This window comes from Polyodon spathula, chromosome 5 (assembly GCF_017654505.1).
Source record: "Polyodon spathula isolate WHYD16114869_AA chromosome 5, ASM1765450v1, whole genome shotgun sequence".
Taxonomy (NCBI): Eukaryota; Metazoa; Chordata; class Actinopteri; order Acipenseriformes; family Polyodontidae; genus Polyodon; species Polyodon spathula.
The window spans coordinates 40818744-40841068 of NC_054538.1; the positions used below are offsets into that span (position 1 = coordinate 40818744).

Consider the following 22325-nt stretch of genomic DNA (forward strand, 5'->3'; position numbering starts at 1 on the left):
CTTTCTTGAGTGAAATACAGGCCAGATTTGTGGAGTGCTTGGGATATTGTTGTCACATGCACACTTTGACCAGTCTTGACCATAAAAGTCTGTAGCTCTTGCAAAGTTGCCATTGGCCTCTTGGTAGCCTCTCTGATCAGTCTCCTTCTTGTTCGGTCTTCCAGTGGCGGAACAGCCTGATCTAGGCAGGGTCTTGGTGGTGCCATACACCTTCAACTTCTTAATCGTCTTGACCATGCTCCAAGGGATATTGAAGGCCTGTGATATTTTTTTTTTTATACCCATCCCCTGATCTTTGCCTTTCAATAACTTTGTCCTTTACTTCTTTTGAAAGCGCCTCAGTACTCATGGTTGAGTCTTTGCTTTGAAATGCACTATCCAGCAGAGGGAACCTACAGGAACTGCTGAATTTATGCTGAAATCATTTGAATCTCTACAATTTTACACTGGTGGAGGCTACTTAACTTGGTGTGTGATTTTGAAGGCGATTGGTTACACCTGAGTTAATTTAGGATTGCTATTACAAGGGGGGTGGTCGCTTATCCAACCAATCTATTTCAGTTTTTATTTTTAATTAATTTTCTACAAATTTCTAGAATTTTTTTTCACTTGGAAGTTGTGGGGTAGGTAAATGTGTAGATAAATGAAAAAAATATATATTTTAATGCATTTTAATTCCAGGCTATAAGGTAACAAAAGTTGAAAAATTTGAAAGGGGGTGTAGACTTTCTATAGGCACTGTGTGTGTGTGTGTGTGTGTGTGTGTGTGTGTGTGTGTATATTCTATATATCTATATATATATATATATATATATATATATATTTTAATAAAGGAGCCAGCTGCCCTACGTTTCGTTTCGATAACATGTACATATATCGAGTTCTTCCTCGGACACAAACTTAGTTTGAATCAAACATTGGAGGTATCACAAACTGTGTACTGGACAGCAATGACAGTTGTTATTGTTTTTGATACTAAAATCCAGAATGTATTCTTACCACAAGATATAATGGTGTTTGCAGTGTAAAGTGACGTCAAATTTAGATATCATTAAGATATAATTGTAATTAAAGTATTTTATAAATCTTTTATAAATATTTATTTTGTCATGTCAGACCGAGACCTCTGAGTCGGATCAGTCAGCCTTGATTTGGCCTCTCCAGTGTGTGTGTGTGGTGTGTGTGTGTGTGTGTGTGTATATATATATATATATATATATATATATATATATATATATATATATATATATATATGGGTGTGTGTGTGTACTGTGTCACTATTTAATGACACTGTGTATTATATACATATACATATACCTACACACACCACACACTTGATATATATATATATATATAATATATATATATATATATATATAATATATATATATATATATATATATATATAACAACAATTGCAAATAGCAATAAGAAATGTCTGTAATGTATAGGGTGATTTCAGTGTTCACGCATCAACTGATGTGGCAGAATTTGCACCACTTTATTTACGTTGTAATTTATTATGTCAAGACTTCAGTTAACAGTACAATGCATCTTGGATGCAAAAAATGTATTAATGTTTACTCTACTAAAATGTTTACAATGCTGGGGATATGATGCACCAATTCTAAATCCTCATTTCCTAAGATGTCCAATTCTGAATCACACCATACCTTATGTTCTTTAAATGTCTTTTTGGAGTTGCTTACTATTTTATTATGTTAGCTATCATTCTGTTTGGCTCTAGGTTTTGTTGCTCCAATATTGAGTAATCATTTTTCCTCTAAATCTGCTTCATCTGTCTTTGAACTTGCTTTGAGCTTGTCTGGAAGATCCTTTGTACCTGAACTGAACCTCATTCCACTCAAATCATGTGACAATATGACCTTTTAGCTCTGACAGCCCCATATTCAGTACTCTGATGATGGGACTGGCAGAACTGAAACTTTATACTGTCAAATGATTTTAATGGAATGAAGAATCCAGGCACTCATAACGTAATAAAGGAACATTTACAGAAAAATGATAATTCAGAGGAACCCAGAATGAGTCAGAATGGTTGGAGTCAACATAAAATAGTGACACAGATGTAAAGACGCAATATAAATTGTATTTGTCCTCCAGAATGGCCCATAGTCATCAATTTTGAGACCTGATACAGAAGCGCCTGCTAACTAAATGGCATACTCTGATCCACTGATCTTTTATATATAGCTGAATATATGCCTGGGATGCCAAAACAGAAAAAAAGGAATGATGGTCAGTCCATTTACATCAGTGTGAGCTATAGATGGCAGATGTTTCTGACTTTTTAGCCAATCCCTGTGCATATAGATATTGCCACAAACAATGCAAATATACAGTAGTGTATACCTCTCTGTATGCATCTTTGTCACCAGTATAATTTCCAGACAGATAGTTAAAGTAAAATACTGACCTTTTAATGGCCTTGGATCTTACTGTCCTTAAACTTTGTGATTTAACAAGGTCTTTGTGAGGAAAGGTCGCAGGAAAATAACAGCAAGTGCCATCCTGATGACTTAGTTTGAGAAATACTCTAATAAAAACATTGACCCATGTAATTGATTTTAATGGCAGCTTTGTGCCATCTTCTGTGCACTGGATACCTGCCAGATGCCATCAGCAGGCCTCGGGGGACCAAGGGCATGGTGCAGCAGATGAGTGGTTTCTCTAAAGCCGAGAGTAACAAGAATAGATTAGTTTGGTTGATAAACATGGAGCGCAGCATGCTCCAAAGGCAACTGAGGGTACAACTGACCTTTTTGTTCTCTGTCAGGGTCTGAAGAAAAGTAGTGAGTGCAACAGGAACAAAAAGACCGTCATCCCCCACTGTGTGCCCAACATGGTGCGTCTGCATAAGTACATCATCTCAGAGGATTCCATATTCCTTGTGCTGCAGCACGCAGAAGGTCTGTCAATTGTTTTAAGCAATGTTTTATTATTTTCATTATTGTTTGTTTGGAACTGTTTGATCTAGTGGCGTTTTTAATTGAAATTCTTTACTTACCATTGCTACTTACAGTAGTCTGATAAACTGTGTAGTTTTGTTGTCTTTTTTAGATTTTTTTTTCTTTCTCGTTCCTGATTCTTATGGTTCATTCATTGTGCAACAGAAGCTAGTAGTGTTTTCAAGCCTCACATGAGGAAATAAGGAAATCAAAGACGGGGGGTAATTAGAAGTGTGAATTTAGCTGAAATACAGTAGAGGAGGAAAAACACAAACACGTTTAAATGAGAGGCTATTTATATTTATTTTGAGAGGCTATTTATTGTAATGTTATGTACCATTTCACAGTTGAGGAATTGGTCTAATTGGATAAGGTCATATTAGATGATGATCAGAAGCTGCCTGAAAGAGTGTGATTTTTTTTAACGTACTACACAACCACAAGTGCACTTACTTTGGTTCTGAAGGTGTTTGTCACTAATAACTATTTTAAGCAGCTACTAATTAGAAAGAGTCTGGACCCAATGATTAATTAGGTAGTAATCCAATTTAGCAGGAAATGCCCAACATGGAGGGTATGAATCTTTTCCTTCGTTTGCTTGCAATTTAAAGATTATAAAGCCCTGTTAGCTTTGAGAGGACACTATAAGATAATGACCATTTCACTTGGGACTTAATTAGACAATTAAGTACCACTTTCTCTGGAAGTTGCTTTTGGAATAACAAGGTTAGAGCAAAACAGTCCAGGTTTCAATACCTGGCAAGCTGGGGATAAAAATAGATAATAGATCAGCTAAACATGATCTTTAATGTGGTAGTTAGATTTTTTAAAGTTTTATCACTCGCAGTATTTTTTTTCATAACTTGTAAATAAACACCTTATATGGCTAATGTCCAAGTTACAAATGAATGCATTCATTTTCGTATTGGGAATTAACTGCTGACCTCATTACAAAACCTTAGTCTTTACCTACATGTGCGTTGTTGGATTAAGGTCTCAGTGAAACCAAGCAGAACAATACCCTTTGTGGTAAAAATGCGCTTAATTGTTTTAATTTACTGCATCAACAGCATTGAAGCAATAAGAGGAAGCACAATACCAGACCGTATGACAGAAGGTGTTCTTTCTGCAGAAGTGCTGCTGAGTTATTTGGGCTTTTCTTATTCCAGGCTAGCAGATTTTTATTACTTGCTTTCAGATAGCCAGATGTTACAGATGCATGCAGTGTCTGATTTATATTATTTTGTACAGCAGGAGCTATTGCAGGTCATTATTAGCAACAGCACATGGGGTCCTTATGATCTGCTTATGAACCGGCTTATATTTTTGAAATGGAATTAGATGTCTGGTATTTGCTGATAAGATTTCTTGCAAGAATACCGACATAACACTGCTTAATTAGTCGGAAGATAAGGAAGAATCAAGATAGCTTAACTGGTGTTATATTAGTTAAGTGATACAGGAACATTGAATGCTTCTGATAAAGGTATCTGATAGTGATGATGACTATTGGCCATTCATTTATCAACCCACAATTATTGATTTTGATGTCACGTGGCTTCTGCGGATGCCTGTAAGTGAATGTGAGAATGAAACTATTTGTTCTTTGTACGTTGCATTGCAGCAAGTGTCTAGAAGATAGGTGCTCACATGCAAAGTAGGGAAACACTTTTCTTATGTAGGATTTAATACATATAAATGAAGCAGTAGATAAATTCATTAAAAACTTCTATAGAAAATGTTTTATCTTTGGCTGTCACACAAAATTCCCATCTTTATAATCTATTGTCTTTTGTATAGAATAATGTTTCCAGTGTAGTAAAGAAGCAATATGAAAGCTTACTGTTATTATCAGGAAACCGTGGAGGTTGTTTGCTAGCTAATATAATATCTATGTTGACAGCAGTTCAAAGGTGGACATTTAAAACAAACATCATAGTATAATTTTTTTCCGGGAGGTCTATGCCTGCCTTGTCCCAGTTAAGGATGCAGGGTGGGAAGAACCACTAGTGTCTGCTAATATTCATTTAGAATACGCGGCCAGGGGCAAGATCAGAAGTCATGGATCTGGGGTTATTTAGCAGTTGTTCCTTTGTCAAGATAGAGCATAGGCACTTTTATTTTTATTTGTATTTGAAATGGAACAAGCACATTTAGAGACCTGATATAATTTGTTGGTTGCACTGGCTTCAAAAAAATCACTTCCTTTTATGTTAACATTGGAGTTTAACTTAAAGATTGACCTAAGCAGCAACATTAAATAAAACAAAATCTGAGCTTATAAAAACATCATCTAGTTGAGGTAGAAATAAATGAGTAATGTTGTGCCAGTACTTGTGATTGGCAAGATTGTACTGCTTGGCTTTTAAGGACTTTTAGAAAGTGAAATGGAATTTAAGTAAACAGTCATTGAAAACCAGGAATGCACATTTAAATCTGCAAAATAGAGCGTCATTTATAAATCCATTTACATATTTTGTATGGGTACTGGATAATTGTAAACCCAGAGAAGTCTATTAAAGATTATAAGGAAACCAGAGTAGAATATTAAAATAAATAAGAAAAGGGTCTTAATAGATTTAAATAGTTATGTACACAGAAGCTAATCAGACATCTTTTCTGAGTGAATTTAGAGCACAGCTGAGGTATGGAAACAATATATAGAGCACAGGCCCTGTTTAAAACTGTCGCTAAATTGCATTACATATAATTTGCATATGCCTGCATAAGTATTTAAGGTTCAGGGAACTTTAATGAAGATAATATGCTTATAGCATTTGATTGAAAGTGAGGAGTGAAGTAAAAGGAATTTTAAAGCATGTTGGTGTTTAAACAGATATACTGTATTTTATTGAAACAAAATTGTTATACCATAATTAATGCTTACTCCAGAAGAACTCAATACAAAATAATATTTAAATTTGTAATTTAAGTTTTCACTCTGCTGTCAGGCATTCTTTAACCCTTTGTGGTTCTATGTCGGACCAGGTCAATTTTCCCTTTCCAGTCCAATGTTGGACCCTGTCTGACATCATCAAAAAGATATAAAGCACAGGTCTCTAGTCGTTTTTTCTCCGGAAAAAGCAGAGAAAACCTTTCAGTGGCCGAGTGAGACCAATAGAAGCTGAATGAAATCGAAAAAAAAAAAAGGGCGTATCTCATAACACCTTTGCACTACAGAGATAACACAGACATAATAAAGGAGGTAGCTGCTTCTGCATCCAGCACTCAAAGAATATCACGGACATTTACAGAGCTTTTATTTGATGCTATAGTAATAAAATTATGACTTAGATCGGATTATTGAAGATTTTGGTGATAAAACGAGTGATCAGGACAGGATTTATCAGTATGCACGTCTATGAAGAGGTATGTGAAAAATACAGCGAACAAGGGGTGGGGCTTGGCTGGAGATACAGTACTGAGTGTCCTTTTGTGATTCAATGCCTTTTAAACCTGGTTTTACTCTAAAAAAATAAAATAATTACAGTGCTTGTAAAATAAACAGTGTGTGTGAAAATAAATTGGATCTAATGCACCTGACAAGGGCCGAATAAATGGATTAATATGATGTCATTTTTTTTTTTTTCTGAACCCTAACATTTGGTTTTGTGCCTCTAGGTGGGAAGCTATGGTCCTATGTGAGCAAGTTCCTAAACAAAAGCCCAGAAGATAGTTTCGACATCCCCTGCATTGAAAGATCCCATCCTACAGGTGTCCATAATGTGGAACAATTTGTGCCTGGCTTAGAAGATGTAGGCAGCAGCATTGAATCAGGAGGGCAAAGCGATGGCAAAACACTGCAGGTTCTGCCCATGAAGATCAGCCTGACACCCACCTCCCAAGAAGACAGCAGCACTCAGGAGGATGGCGAGGACGACTCTCATGGGTTACTTGACTCAGGGGCCACATCCGACGAGGAATGCACTAATAGTTACTTAACATTATGTAATGAGTATGAACAGGAGAAGGTAGAACCAGACTCTTTGTCTGAGGAGCCACTTCTGAAATCCGAAGATGACAGCGCAAGCCCCCCCATCGGGGCACAGTGCTCAAGACCTCATTCCCTGCTCAGCAATGACAGCCTGTGTTCCCCAATCACGGCTCAGGAACTTCAGTTCTTTACTGAAGATGCAAACCCTGAAGTGTTTAGTCCAACCAAAACCATGGATTCACTGAACCAGTCTAAAAAAAGCCCAATGGAGTTTTTCCGGATAGACAGTAAAGACAGTGCCAGTGACCTTGTGGGTCTTGACCCTGGTGACAAGCTCCCAAGCTTGAAATCAGAACCAATAAAGCATTTCTATACTGTGGCTGTTGAGGACTCAAGTTCAAGACTTATTGACACTGTTGAAATAAAAGGAGGCGTGGCAAACTTTGTAACTGTTGATAGTGATGGAGGATCGAATGAGTCAGTTCCTGTTATCTCATTCCAAGATGCTGCTTTTGGAGATGCAGGAAGTTGCGATGAAGGCAGACCTGACCTCCTAGTGAACTTGCCAGGTGTTTCCGATTCTTCTGAAGAAAAACTGACTCTGTCCAAAAGTTGCCTCATAGAAGAGGCAACAGGATCGCTTATGTTTGGAAAGCCTGATGTTTTGCAACTGAATCACAATTTAGGCGAAGGAACTACTTTTAAAGGTACACTAGATGAAGATTTCTTTGACTCTGGCAAAGCAATCTCAAATACCTCAGGCACCACTAATGAAAATGATGCATCAAATAAATTTGAGAAAGAACAGACTCTTTTAGGTTTAAAAACAGAAAATGAAAGTATGTTTGATAGTTTTGGTTATTTTTCTCGGGAACATGTCGCACCAGCTTCTTTAGAACTTCAAACATCACATAACATGGACACTCTTTTCGTGGACGACCATGAAATTTCCAGTGTGCCTCCCCTGAGTTTACATAAACCAGCTGGTTTAGATGGAAATAAAGGAAATTCTGACAATCAGGGCTTGCTTTTTGCTGAAGAGCACCACAATAGCAAAAGTGAAGAGTTAAATGCTACAGATCGCAGTGAAGAAAGAGTGGCTGAGGACAAAGAAGTTTCTCAGATCTTCAAGGATCTGGATGAACTTTTAGTGCTAGCTTCCCAAGCACACATTCCAGAGACGCTCATTCAGCGCTGGGCAGTGGGCTTGGTTGTTGCCCTTGATGCACTTCACCGAGAAGGAATTGTGTGCCGTGATTTGAACCCAAACAACATCTTATTGAATGATAGAGGTCAGGCACTTTTGCAAATGCATTTCTTTTTATTTGCTGTTGCTTCCAATTAACTGAGTAGGCGTTTTGTCCTGTAATTTGGATCTTCATTTCCTGTCTAAAGCCTCATTATCAACGCTGCAAATTCACCCGCAGTAATAGCTTCTAGTACTTAATGATGCCATTATTCTTAATGATACTGTTTTTAGCTACAAAGGAATAATTACAGTTCACTTCTGCTGAAAACGCAAGGGAAAAATGTTTAGATTTCTCCTGTCATTTTGTTTTTAGGACACATTCAACTAACATATTTCAGCAGCTGGAGTGAGGTTGAAGAATCCTGTGACAGTGATGCCATAGACAGAATGTACTGCGCCCCAGGTTAGCACAATCAACTCTGATGTTTTGAAAGATTCACTGTAAAGCTTCAATCAGTTACCATGTATCCAACCCACATACTGCATCCTATTCATTGAATTCACAAAGTATAGTTGTTATTGTTGCTTGAAGAAAAAAGGAGATTCATCTTGTCAAACAAAACACTTCTTCAACATTAATTTATTGCAAAGATATTCTCTTTGAGGTGGGTGTTATTAAGGAGGAAAGTTGAGGAGAGAAATATTCCATTCCATAATGCTGAAATACATCACTTAGGTTCTCTGAATTGACTTGCATTTGAACGGCTGCTGATACATAAAAGCAGGAATTACTGTATGTTAAGATAATCACAAAACTTGCTGTTACACAGGGTCACTGCCTTGCTTTTTTATTTTTGTTTTAGTATTACAGTTTTTTTCGTTTTCTAAACAAAAGCTATGGGATTCTATAGTGTCTAATAAAATAATAATTTTGTCTTTCTGCCTTCATTGTAGTATTTAAGACTAGAAGTTTACTTAGGTTTTATATAGAGACATTTTGAGGATGCCATATATTTAGCCTGTTAACATCTAGCAAAACTAAAAACATAATTGCAAATTTTATTAAGATATTTTTTTGTAATTGAGCCTATTTCAAGTACATGATCCATAAGTTGTTTTAATAAGTAAGACAAAGACTTAATTCAGACTGATGCTTCATCAGCTAAAGAGAGTTCTGTTCTATTTGAGTTATCACAATAACTTTAATATTCGTGGTTACCATCATTAACATATCATAAACCTCAAAGATTATCTCAGCCAGGTACATTGTGAGTAGAGCCATATTTATCCTGTGGTAGAGGACCTAGGAATCTTGAAACTCAAAACTGTAGCCCAGTAGAGCATAGTGCTGTGCCCGCGACACAAACGTGATACAGAAAACTCATGTAACAGTGAGGGAACTAAAAGTATGTGTTTTCCTAAGCAGTAAGTAGCTTCCAAATTATTATCATTATAATTGTTTTACTTTCCCTTTCCGTCATATTATGTTTGCAATTACTCATATGCTGTTTTTTTCTTTCTTTGTAAAAATCTGTTAATTTGTTTTAAGTATGAATACAGGGGCTTCATTTTAGTTCTGGTTGCCCTCCATAGGTGTAACAGAGACTATATCAGCCAAAATCTTTAAAGAAGTTCGAGCCAGCAGCATTTAGTGATCTACCACTTTGTATCAAGTTTCCTTTGGTTTTGCTGCAATACATTACAGTGCACTAGATGGAGCTAGTGCTCACTTTGGCTGATCTAGCCTACATTACATATGTCTATGGCAAGCTACTAGAACTGAAAAGCAGCTCTTCATTAAAAGGAAAGGAGCAGTAAAGCAAAACAAAGCACAGTGTCATTTCAAGCTACTTAATCTTTAACCTTTTTTTTTTGTTAAATACTTTAATCAGGAAAAATATTTGACACACAGCATTTAATAAATGCTTTTTAATTTAAAAAAAGTTCAAGCAGATTAAGTTATGGTAAATAGCAACAAAAAATCATGGGAGAAATAATATTGTCCTTAACCTTAATTGAAATACCCTTGCTCTTGGCTATAAAACTTTGAGGACCAGCAGGTAATCCCTGCTGCTTCTTTATTCTGCTAGTTTTATAGAAGTGAATGTATGCATATTTTGATCTATTAACTAACACAATGCCCAGCCAAAAACACCAAAAACACCACCTGCTTTGATCATAACTAATACCAACTTTGGTCACCTCATTAGCTATTGTACTACAGATTGGAGTTCTCATTGTATGTGGTTCTGTAGTTTGAGGTTTTCTTGCTTAAATTATTGATGTGTGCTTACCAACACCCGCATTGTGAAGTACAGACAACCCATGCCATTGCTGATATTACAGATGAATTGGATGCATTTTAGATGTTGTGATTGTTCTAAAATTATATTGTTGGAAACAAGGTAGGGGGTATTTTTTCATTCTTTTTTTGTGTAGTATACTATAAAAACCAAGCTTGGCATCTGTGGAACACATCGTATTTGCCTTAACTTTTGATAAGAATAGAATTGAAAGAGAAAAGTCCTTATACGGCTTATGTCCTCTTGGGCAACAGTGTTTACCCGTGATTGGCTGTTTCCTTTTCACTTTGTCTCCTGTGTATGCTCAGGTCCAATTGTTGGTGTTGTAGTGTTGTTGTGATCCAGTGATTCCCTCGTCATTCCCTTATCTTGACATTTCTTTTTAGGGTTGAAGTGAGTTCACCTATTTTAAAGTGGGCCCCTGGGGCATAACCGCACGAATACGTTAGTAGTTTGAAAAGCATGCAAAACAATGACATGGTTTTCATAAATAATCCGTTAAAACAGCATCGGAGTCTGCTTTGATGCTGTTTGTTTTAAAAATCCCTTTTCAGAATATTCCAAATCCTTGGGGACAAAAATGCAAACTCCATCTCACCAACTGACACAGTAGAATATACATGTTTTGGTATTAGTGCAACTAGTAGCTTGTAATACTGCATATATTTTAACATATTTGCAATTACTCTATTCTGAGTCCTGTTCAGTAAATATTGAGTTTTGTTGGGTTTTTTTTCTGTGTGACCTGGGATTGATCTGTTTTGCAAAGCCCAGTTCGTTCTTGAAGTTGACTGAAATTCTCGTTTTCTCCAATACTCATCAACTTGATTTGTAAAGCAGTTGCTATATCCTTGTGATGGTACTCTAAACATGCAAAACAATCTGATTTTGTCAGTTTTTGACATGTCTGAACTAAAAAGTACATTGGAAACTTGACAATTAGATTTTATAAATATAATGTTATGATAATAAATTAAATTGACAGGACCTAACATTACTCAAATAAACCTGCAGTACAAATTGCTGGGGATCCACTTTTGAAAAACAAAGCAGTGTCAGTGAGTGGTGAAACTGCTGGTAGCCATGGATATAGACACTCACAAACCAGAATGAGGCAAGAGAATTATTAGTTCTGTCAACTTTGACAAGGACCTTACAAAACAATCCAAAGCCCTTTCAAAATCAATGAAACTTGAACAATGGCGCTCAACTACTCAGAAAGACAAAGTAAGGGGAAACTGGAAAAATATTATTATCACTTTATTACATGATCACAATTACATACAAAGCTATTATATACTTTTCAAATAGTATTCTTGCTTTTAAACATTACACAAGATGCCATAAATCTGTAACATATAACAGGTAACTTTTTGCAATACATTTAATTGGAATATATTGTCCTTTTTAGAGTAAATCTGAAAATATTTTATTTATAGACGATTTATAAACTATTTGAAAACCATACAGAAAGTGTATCGTTAGAATAAAGGAAGTCCGAGATGCTTAGGTAAAAATGTGTTTGTTAAATAATGCATTCATAGATTTTGATGAAAATGATTCTTCATTGTTCCAGGATTAGATGTTTTTGCATTTTTAATGAAATAGACTTTATTATGCTATCTGTAGGGCAGCTAGATATTCAGCACTTAATTGCTTTATTTACTAATGACTCAGTGGCATTAGTATTGTCAGGTTTGTTACATAATAACCTTGAATGTACATTAGAGATGCACTTTTATTCTGAATAGGTTTGAACATGTTGAAAAGTATCCTTTTTTTACTTTTAATGTATGGGTTAAAATTTCTGAAAGCTGTTATCTGCAGTATATTAATATAATTTGTTGGCTTTTTCAGTTAGAGTGGCTAAGTAAAGAAAGGCGCAACAAAATAGATATTCAACTACATTGAAAGTGTGGAGATACAGTATTCTATTTGTTTTTTTTGGGGGGGGGTTTGTCATAGAATACCCTCAATACTGAAATTGTGATGTATAAACACTTATTATATTATATATTTGACACTTAATATTTAATATTATTATAAATATATTATATTATATATTTGACACTTGATGGCATGATGCCAACAAGGCAGACATTATTCCTTAATGCTATAGTGGCTTGGAGGTCATACACAGACCAAATAGCAACACTTCACATTATCTTCGAGCAATCACTCGAATGGCAGTCACCCCTGTATGTAAACTTCATAGATTTCAAGAAAGCATTTGATACACTGGACAGAACATACGGAAAATCCTGAGGCACTACAGCATCCCAACTAAGATGGTCAAAGTTATCAAGAGTGTATATGAAGATACGACCTACCATATCATCCACAATGCAGACTTATGTCCAACTTTTACTGTTGACACCGGAGTCAGCCAAGGATGCATACTTTCACCGATGATCTTCTCGATGGTGATAGACTGGGTGATGAGGACAGCAATGGACCAACCATGAGGAATCCAGTGGACCCTGACACAAAAGCTGGAAGGCTTGGACTTCGCGGACGACATTGGACTGCTTTCACAAGTGCTCCAACAAATGCAAGCGAAGATGGATAATCTTCAAACTCTAGCCCAGACCACTGGCCTAGAGATCAACACAGATAAGACCAAGTTCATAAGAATCAGCACCAACCAGGATGCACCTGTTCTCCTGGTGGGACAAGCCATCGAGGACACTGACAAGTTTGCATATCTTGGCAGCATTGTGAACAATACAGGAGGAATAGATGAGGATGTCAAGGTCAGGATTTCCAAGACATGCCACACCTTCACCACCCTCAAGTCAATCCTCAGAAATAAGAACAATCACTTAAAACAAAGCTCAGACTGTTCATCTCCAACATCAAGTCAGTGTTACTGTATGGGGCAGAGACCTGCAAACACATTGACTCCATCACAAACTGCAGGTCTTTGTCAACACTTGTCTTCGACAGATTTTATATATTAGATGGCCAGATCGAATCTCTAACCAAAAGCTGTGGCGAAGAACGCAACAAAAGCCCATCTCTGATACCATCAAGGAGCGCAAATGAAGAAGGATTGGACATACTCTGCAGAAAGACCAGCCCAACATCACTCACCATGCCCTCGACTGGAACCCTCAAGGTAAACGAAAGAGAGGAAGACCAGCCATAACATGGCGAAGAACAGTGGAAGCAGAGCTCAGGACCATCGACATGACCTGGGGGGAGACAAAGCATACAAGACAGAGAAAAATTGAGAAATGTAGTAAAGGCCCTATGTTCCAACGGGAACGAAGAGGACTAGGTAATTAAGTAATGCTGTAGTGAGGTTTCTGTGCATTTTAATAATAACTGACAGCTATCTCTGTATGAGGAAAAGAAAAAACTATACTACAGGTGAGTAATTGTAGTAGATGTTTGATTCCAAGGAATCTAGTTGTGGCTGTCTGTTCTAGCAATTTTACAACTTTGTTTTTTCAAAATATGTATACTTGTAGCTTAGTGGAGTATTTGTGGAAATTCTGTTTATTTATTTATTTATTTATTTTTAATATCAACTCAATCCAGCTGCTGGCACGAATATAATTTAAAAGAAAAGACAGGACTAAATACAAGACACACACACACACACACACACACACACACACACACACACACACACACACACACACACACACACACACATACACACATCCATACAACCAAACCTTTGTAGTTAATTCTTAAAATAGTGAACTATATGTTTCTGTACATAACTATATACTGCCTATATACTAAAATGGTTTACATTATACACTTACCATGAACATCTCAATAATGTAATAAATTGTGATGTTGGCATAAATAAATAAGACCTTTTCAACTTCACTTTCTTTATACATTTAACTAGAAGTAGCATCTCATAACAAATGGAACAGACTTTTCAATCTCTATTTCTTGTTTTAGTATTATTCTTTTATTATTATTTGCGCACCCTTTAAAAATGGAGAAACCAAGCTGCTACACAGCAAGGCAATCTTTTAAAGAACCACTTTTGGAATTGGATCTGGTCATCACAAAGATAACACATGAAGTGCAGGGTTTAAAATTAAGAAATTGATTGTAAGTGTTTGAATTGAAAACGATTTGAATGGGCCTATAAAGTAAAGCCCTGTATTGTGTGTTGCTGATTTAATAACCTGAAAGCATGTTTTCTGTAAAATCCAATATCCTAAAGCTAATATTTTAAAATATTTCAGCATTTACATTACTACTTAATTAAAAAAAAAAAAAAAAAAAAAAAAAACCTGAGTAAACTAAAAGTTAGCTGGAGGTGGGGGCAGAAACACAAAAAACTAATAGCACTCATATGAAATGTTACAGAGGTCAACACTGCTGTAGTCAGTTAGCTATTCAATAATCATTAAGTGAAACATGTTGAGTAGCTTGGGCTAGGAGTTTATTGTTACATAATTCCAGTGGAAATCTGTTCAGTGCCTCCAGTTAGGATCTCAAAGCAAACAAATATAGAGACAATAATAAAAACGTAATACTGGAGCAACAGAACGCAGAATCACTCAGGATAATTGGAAACCTATGAAATACAGTATATACAAAACAAAAGGAAATAAATAAAATTCAAATCATTGGAAGTTACTTCTAAATTTTTCACACCATTTCTCTGTGTAATGCAGTAACTCTAAAAAGATTGTGGTTGAAATCAGACTTACACCCTGTGAAGATTTTTGAATAAAGGAGCATTAGAAGTTGTATTAGGTGTAACCATACTCTCATCTTTATACATGTTATTAACAGACAGGACAGTCTAACCAATTTGACAGTCGGGTAAACAGACTCTCAACTCACATCCAGTGCACTCTATTCCCTAGTCTTAATGCCGTTGCTATATTTTATATGGAAACATGCATTAAACAGATCCTGAAGGAAATGTCTTCCAGTTAACACTGAAGTGATGCACTACAAGTGAATGACCACCAGGTGATGTAGTGTGACACAGTTTATTTTAGTTTTTTTTAATTCATTCCTCTGGTTTAGGAAACATATTTTTCAAGTAAAGATTTAATTTGAACTGGCTTAATAAGAGCTGTTAAATTAAATTTTGGTATGTTTAACATACCTTTGTCAAGGGAAAGTGTGTTTGAAAACAAACACTGGAGGTATTTTATAGGCTTTTGATGCCATGGTAGCCACATTTATTTCTCTTTAAATTTAATGTCTTTGTGATATCATTCATAATATAGCTAATGATGTAACAATATACTTTTCCTTTCTATTTAAACCTTCAGGTGTCATGAGATCCAGTCTATTTATCCATTTATTTTCTTTTATTCTTCTATACTGTACATTATCTAGTTTTATTTTTTCTAAAAACACAAACTTTAGGTCAACCATGGCGTGTCTGCTCATTGTAAAGTGCTGAACTAGTGGTTCATTTATTTTTTTATTTCTTATATCTGATAGGTGATTCTGTATTATTTTATGTAATGATGTACCTGTCTCTCCTACATATTGTATTTATTTTATTTTATTACATTGTACGCAAAATATACCATATACAAGGTTGCTATTCTTGCATGACAGATTTTTTAAGACTGAATATTTATTTTCTTTATTTGAAGTTTCACTTTTCCAATGTATTTGCACAGTTTACACATGTTTTCACAGGTTGCAATGTCCCTTAATGTATCTAAGATCCCTTTATGCTTACTGTGGACTAAAATTTTGCATCCCTGCTAAAAGGTATGATCAGTGCTTTTGGAAATATTTTTTTTCTGAATTATGAAGTATATGTAAATGCTTCCAAACAGTTACAAAATATGTAATTGTTAATGGTACTCTATTATCCCTCTCTTCCCCTTTCTTATAATCAACTCATTCTTATTGAGTGTCAACTCAAATCTCTCTCAATAATTTTTTCTTTATATCCTCTTTTCTTTAAACTTTTTAAAATTCCGTCCTCTGTTTTTTGTAGTCCCATCCCAACAGATTATTTATTTACCCAGTTCTTTAGGAATTTGTCTTTTAGTATAGATAGGATGTGCTGATGACATATGTAGGTACTGATGCTGAGGTGTTGAGTAAAGATCTGTTTTAATAGGTCCTTGATGAAGTTTAACCAAGGTGTCTAAGAATGCAATTTCAGATTGAGTACCTTAAATCCACCATAATGTGGATTTAATTTGCTAATTTATGAAACTGTACAAAAGATTCTTCTCCATGTGTCCATATTCCAAATATGTCATCCACATGTCTTATGTACTCTAATGGTTTCTTGTCTAGTTTACTCAGTAACATTTCCTCCCATTTGCCCATATATGTGTTTGCAAAATGCGTAGCTAATTTCAGACCTATTGCTGTGTCATCATTCTGTTTGCAACTTCTATTTCCAAGTGTAAAATAACTATTTTCTAAAACAATTTTGATCATAATGAATGTTTCCTCCATAGGTATCATGTTCTTATCTACTCTATTTTCCAGAGCCTCTTTACATGCTTCTAGTTTCATGCCTGGAACACTGGGGTACAGGGATTTTACATCCTTGCAAAATAAAATGGTGTTCTCTGGAAGTTTAACCTTGAATTATGAATCCTTTTCAGAAAATCTGTTGTATCTTTAACATAGCTCTATGAGCTTTCAGCAAAGGCTGCAGCTGCCTATCAGCTACTTCAGCAAATAACATATTTTGGGTTATCAATTGTGCTAACAATCATTCACCTCGGGTGTTTTTCTTTGTGCATTTTTGGGTAACCTGTTTTTTGCAGGTTTTGCAGAAGCATGTCATTTTTTTTATTCTTTCAATACAAACCCATTTTTATATACTCTGCCCAAATTCTCACTTCTTTTATTATACTGATGTTATTGTTAGTTTTACTTCTTCATATGTATTTATATTTTGCAATTCAGTCCCTGCTGCTCAGATTTGTGTTTCTTTATAAAAAGACTGCACTCTTTAGTTTGCATTGAAGTAGTATCAAAGGTGAGTCTTTTGGAATGTGACGTTTCAGATTAATGCTAGGTGACTTCATTGAGTCACACACCCACAGGGCTAGAAGTTAACTTTTTAAGGCAGTAGTGAGGATTTGCTACCTGGAAAGTAGGAAGCAAAATGGTTTATCAACTAATAATTATATATAAAATAATTTAAAATTAAATACCTACCTACTGTTTTAAATAGACTGAGTATTCCAAACTGGCCTATATTTAAATCAGAATGTATTTATTGAAACTATTGTTCTTGTTATTGATATTTATGTATTTATGGAAGTAATGCAAGTATTGTTGAAATGTAGTTTGTTTTATCCTTAAGTTCTACAAGCATGCAACCATATCTGTCATCTAAGCCTTTGATATACCATCAGCACGGTTAACCACGTTATGTTTCATCGGTGCAAATTAAGTGGTACGAAATTGTCCTCTTATCTGTCTTATTTGTTGCCTGCGAATTCAGTAACTAACAAATCATACAAACATATAAAGAAAAAAGTAACGTGTGCCACTTTATCATTGAATCCTGCATTGTTACGACCTTATAAATGATAAGGTTACATCCACAACCAAGACCTTTTGAAAATGAAAGGTAATTCCACCACGTTATTGCTACATTTAAGTTTCATGTAGCGTGTTACATGAACTGGTTTGTACATAAATACCCACCTGCATTTTAACTGCACTTTTAAATTCTGTACAATTTTGAAGAAATTACCTAAGTAGTAATAACAGAATAGGGGATATGAACCAAGATTTAAACAAAACAAAAAACAAGCTGGGTTTGTTTTTTTAAACCGTGACATTCATTAGCTATGTTTGTAAGTTATAGTTTGATGGTGCATATATATATATATATATATATATATATATATATATATATATATATATATATATTATATCATAATATAGCACCCAAATTGGAAAACTATATTAGTCTTGGTTTCCCACATTATAAAAGATACTGAACGTGTTTATGACTTGCAATATTTTTTTTGATTAACGGTTCATTAATTCTTGCACAAGTGAGTCCCAACCAGTATATTTGAAGTCGTATTCCATAGTCTTTTTACGATGATGCATAAAAAAAAAAAAAAAAAAAAAAAAAAAAACAGGTAGCAAAGCATAAGTTTAATCTCAAATCCTATCGTTTACGATGGTATATATATAAACGATATATATATTATATTAATATATTATATCAGGCGCGCTATATCTCTACATCCGACGAGATAATATATATATATTTATATATATATTGTCCCATGTACTTTGCCTAGCCCTATAAGTCCTATTGGGAACTGCTGTTGTTGCTCATTAAGCATTTTAGTCTTTGAGCACAACATCTAAACTTCTCTGGAGTGTGCAGATGGGCAATATTTTGATGAGGAATTATCACCAGTGTGTGACAAAAAATGATCCACTTCTGTTTGAACAGGCCTTTGCTCTGAGAAGCCCCAGGGGAATCCTTATCATATTTATGTCCCAAAAACATTACCCACCTGCACTGCGCTTTGCATTATCAACAATGTATCTTCCTATCTTCTTCTGTTTAATATCCCTCTGTATTTTGAGAAAAAATTCCAGTAACAACCTTAGTTATGATGACAGAAATATGAACCGGTGCCAAAAGCTAGTGGGGTGCCTATTGCCATCAGTCTATAAATAACAAACCCATGAAACAACATGTTTTCAGCAAAAGGGATTGGAAAACTAAAATTAAAATACTATTCTCTTTTTTTAATTTATATATATATATATATATATATATATATATATATATATATATATATATATATATATATATATACCCCCTAATAGAATCTGTACAGCCATATGAACAGCTTGGGTTATATTTTGTATGATGGGATCTTAAAGCAGCCATAAATACTACTTCTGGCAGCATTGGATAATGGGTTAAGTTATGTTACAAAACATCTGTGGATTTATGTCGGACTTCATCTTGGCTCACAGAACTATAGCACACGTAGATCAAGTGATTTGGCCAAAGTGACGCACAGTGATACACACTAATCATGTGGCTGTGCAGGATCACCTGGCTTTTCATAAATGGCAAGATTAAGCAGTTTAGAATGGAGAGGTCTGGGGACCAAAAACTCTTATTTATCAACATATAGTATCAACTACATCATGGGCAAACATACTGTTAATCCCCCTCCTTTAATAGGTACCAGCCTGGGCTTAAAGAAAGTACTCACCCCAGGGGCAAGAAGGTAATTGATTTTTAAACCTGATCAAACAAAGTCTATCGCATGATGTTTTCAACAAAGTATGTTGTGGGTTTGTGGACCATACTCTACTGAGTTTGATTTAGAGATTAAGTTAAGAAAGTTAAGACACTTAGTTTCTTAGTTTGTTCTATATTGCTGCTGGTTTTATACATCAATAACAATACTGTTCCTGCTATTAGATTCACCTGACGCGTCTTATTCTGGTCCATTTATAAAAGATAATGCAGCATTTCTTCTTCTCCTTTGAAAGAGCCAACAGTTATCTGTGGGAACAATACCTCTTAATGACTTTGGGGAAGCTAAATGTAGCCTCAGTATCTTTAAGGGAAGAATAGTAGTTCCCTTCATTACTTGAAACCCATTTTTCTTATAAGACAGGGGAACTCCTTCATTTGCAAAAGGGGAACAAAAGATGCAATTTTTTAACTGAAATGTATTACTTCAGTTGGAAGCCTTCCCCTTTTAAACTTTATTGGTGACACTTTCTTTTGCAGCAGTTTAGAAAGTGCATGTTCATTGTTTTGAAATGTGAAAGGTATACTTTAACAGAAAAAAACTTAGTCTGAGAACTTAACAAAACCTGTTTTCATCATTATTGTTTTTCTCTTTAAGTGACTTTTCAGTATGTGAGGCTTGTGTCGAGTCCTAATTCTATTAACACAGAAAGGGATGTTTATCCTCAAACCTATATTGTTGTGAAAGGATCAAATGGGCTGAAAACTAAAAACATCTAGAGACTTGTCATAAGCAAATATATGGTGGTGTTTATTTACTTCAAACAAGTGTCTGTACAGCAAACAGGTGTTATGCTAATGAGAAGCAAGAATAGGTTAATTACACATTTTAAATGTGGTCATTTTATTTGATTTATGACCATGGTTGAAACAGATGAACCATCAATCTCTATGTGAAACGCTTCAATAACAAATACCAGTATTGCCAGTTGTTTTATTTCATTATTCCACAAAATCTTGGCTGAGAACTACCTGAACTAATTTTCATGAAGACACGTTCAATGGAAATCCCTTTTGGTAACTGCTGACCTTGGCTGAAACTAAACTGCCAGCTTGTGGGCAAAATACTTCATATGCCATTGCTAATCAACTAAACTACCCAGTCATACCAAATGCAGAAAGTCTGATTTTATTAGTTCAAAGACTTCAGGCCATTGCCTCTTTTTCCTTTTTCTGCTAAAAAAAGGGCCATCTGGTGGCCTGAGGAGCCATTGAGCTGACCCCCTTGTCATTCTCACTGTTTATCCCATTTCCCTAAACAGTTATGCAAGATTGAACCAAAGGCAAAGAGCCAGGGGAAGAAAGTCCTTTAACCTTGGGAAACAGTAGCCAATGAGACCTGACAGTTGTAGGGTTAATTTCTCCCTCTGTAGAACACAACCTGCACTTACCTTTGCAAGAATAGTATTGTTAGTGAAACAAATGGAGCCCTGCAAGTGAAATAAACCCTACAGTCAGCTCTGGGTAAGGAATCAGTCTTTTCTTTACCTATCCTTTTGTGTATTGTGAAGGACATGAATATACAGAATGTACATTATCAAGGAGTCTGAGCAGTTGTGCAGATGGCACTTTCAGTTCCGTTGCATTTTCAGATTTGACTATTTTTCCATGCAAATGATTAATTTACAAGAAACCCATTCAGCTCCTCATTGTGTTGGTCTGTCTTGTTTTAATGCCAACAAGATACATTTTGGGTAACTGCAACTCACCAGTTAACCTTAGTGTGTGTTTAGTGGAAAGCATAAGATCTCCTCCCACTATATACATATAAAACATAAGAAATGGATAAAACCACTGTGTTGATAAAGTCTTTTTAGAGCGACAGGTGTTTAATTTAAATAATGCATTTAGGACTTGTTTAATACATAAAATTAATTAATTGTAGTATACACATACATTTTTTACTCCAGCTCTGTAATCTCTACATGGGGGCATGCACTATAATACACTATACATTTTATTCACATACTATAACAACTTTTATACTATATCTTTGGAATGAATTAGTAATCTAACACTAGGTACTCTAATTTTGTTGATCGACATTTGAACGTGAGGGTCTTGGGAGGCTCACAATGAATCATAATGTCGCACACACCACAAAGAATAAGTTAAATATACTGATACATTCATCGTTAGTCTACCAGGCACAGCTGGGTCTCAAATAAAGAACAAGTTCTGTCTTGAAGGACCTGAGGCTGGTTAATGATCTAATGTAGTGTGTCAGAGTTTTCCTGTACAGTCTGTGGGGGCTCGAGAACAAAAGCTGAGTTGGGCTATGGTGGTTACCTGACCTTGACAATTATGCAATGTCCATACTTGTCCTGCTAAATTAGAAGTCCTTAAACATGCAAGCATTAGTGGATCGGAACTGACCACCAATCCCTGCTGCTACAGTATCAAATATAGTAGCATAATAGTAGCACATATAGCATAATAGTAATAATGTGATTTGTACACTGTAGCACAATATTCTACAGTCTTTGTCATATAAATGTACTGAAGAGTTTAATGGCTAATATAATTGACACAAAGATTTTCAGTTTTTATTTGTGTTTTTTTTTTTAACTACAGATTATATCAATGATACGGTATTAACAATGCAAGGATTTGTACTATTTTATTTTCCACAATATGAATATTCAGTGGGAAAGAAAATTGTTTGAGTGAGATGCATACATTTAAAAAAATAAACCAAAGACCA

General features: G+C 35.2%; 1 protein-coding gene across 4 annotated transcripts in view; it reads left to right on the forward strand.

The window, feature by feature from the left end:
- Positions 1–22325, forward strand: part of LOC121315967 (ribosomal protein S6 kinase delta-1-like) — a 109585-nt gene that overhangs the window by 74504 nt on the left and 12756 nt on the right. For all 4 annotated transcript variants that reach the window (XM_041250607.1, XM_041250608.1, XM_041250609.1 and 1 more), the window contains 3 exons: positions 2798–2930; positions 6591–8195; positions 8466–8555. In XM_041250607.1, the coding sequence (XP_041106541.1) occupies positions 2798–2930; positions 6591–8195; positions 8466–8555 (1828 nt within the window). The remainder of the gene's footprint in view (positions 1–2797; positions 2931–6590; positions 8196–8465; positions 8556–22325) is intronic.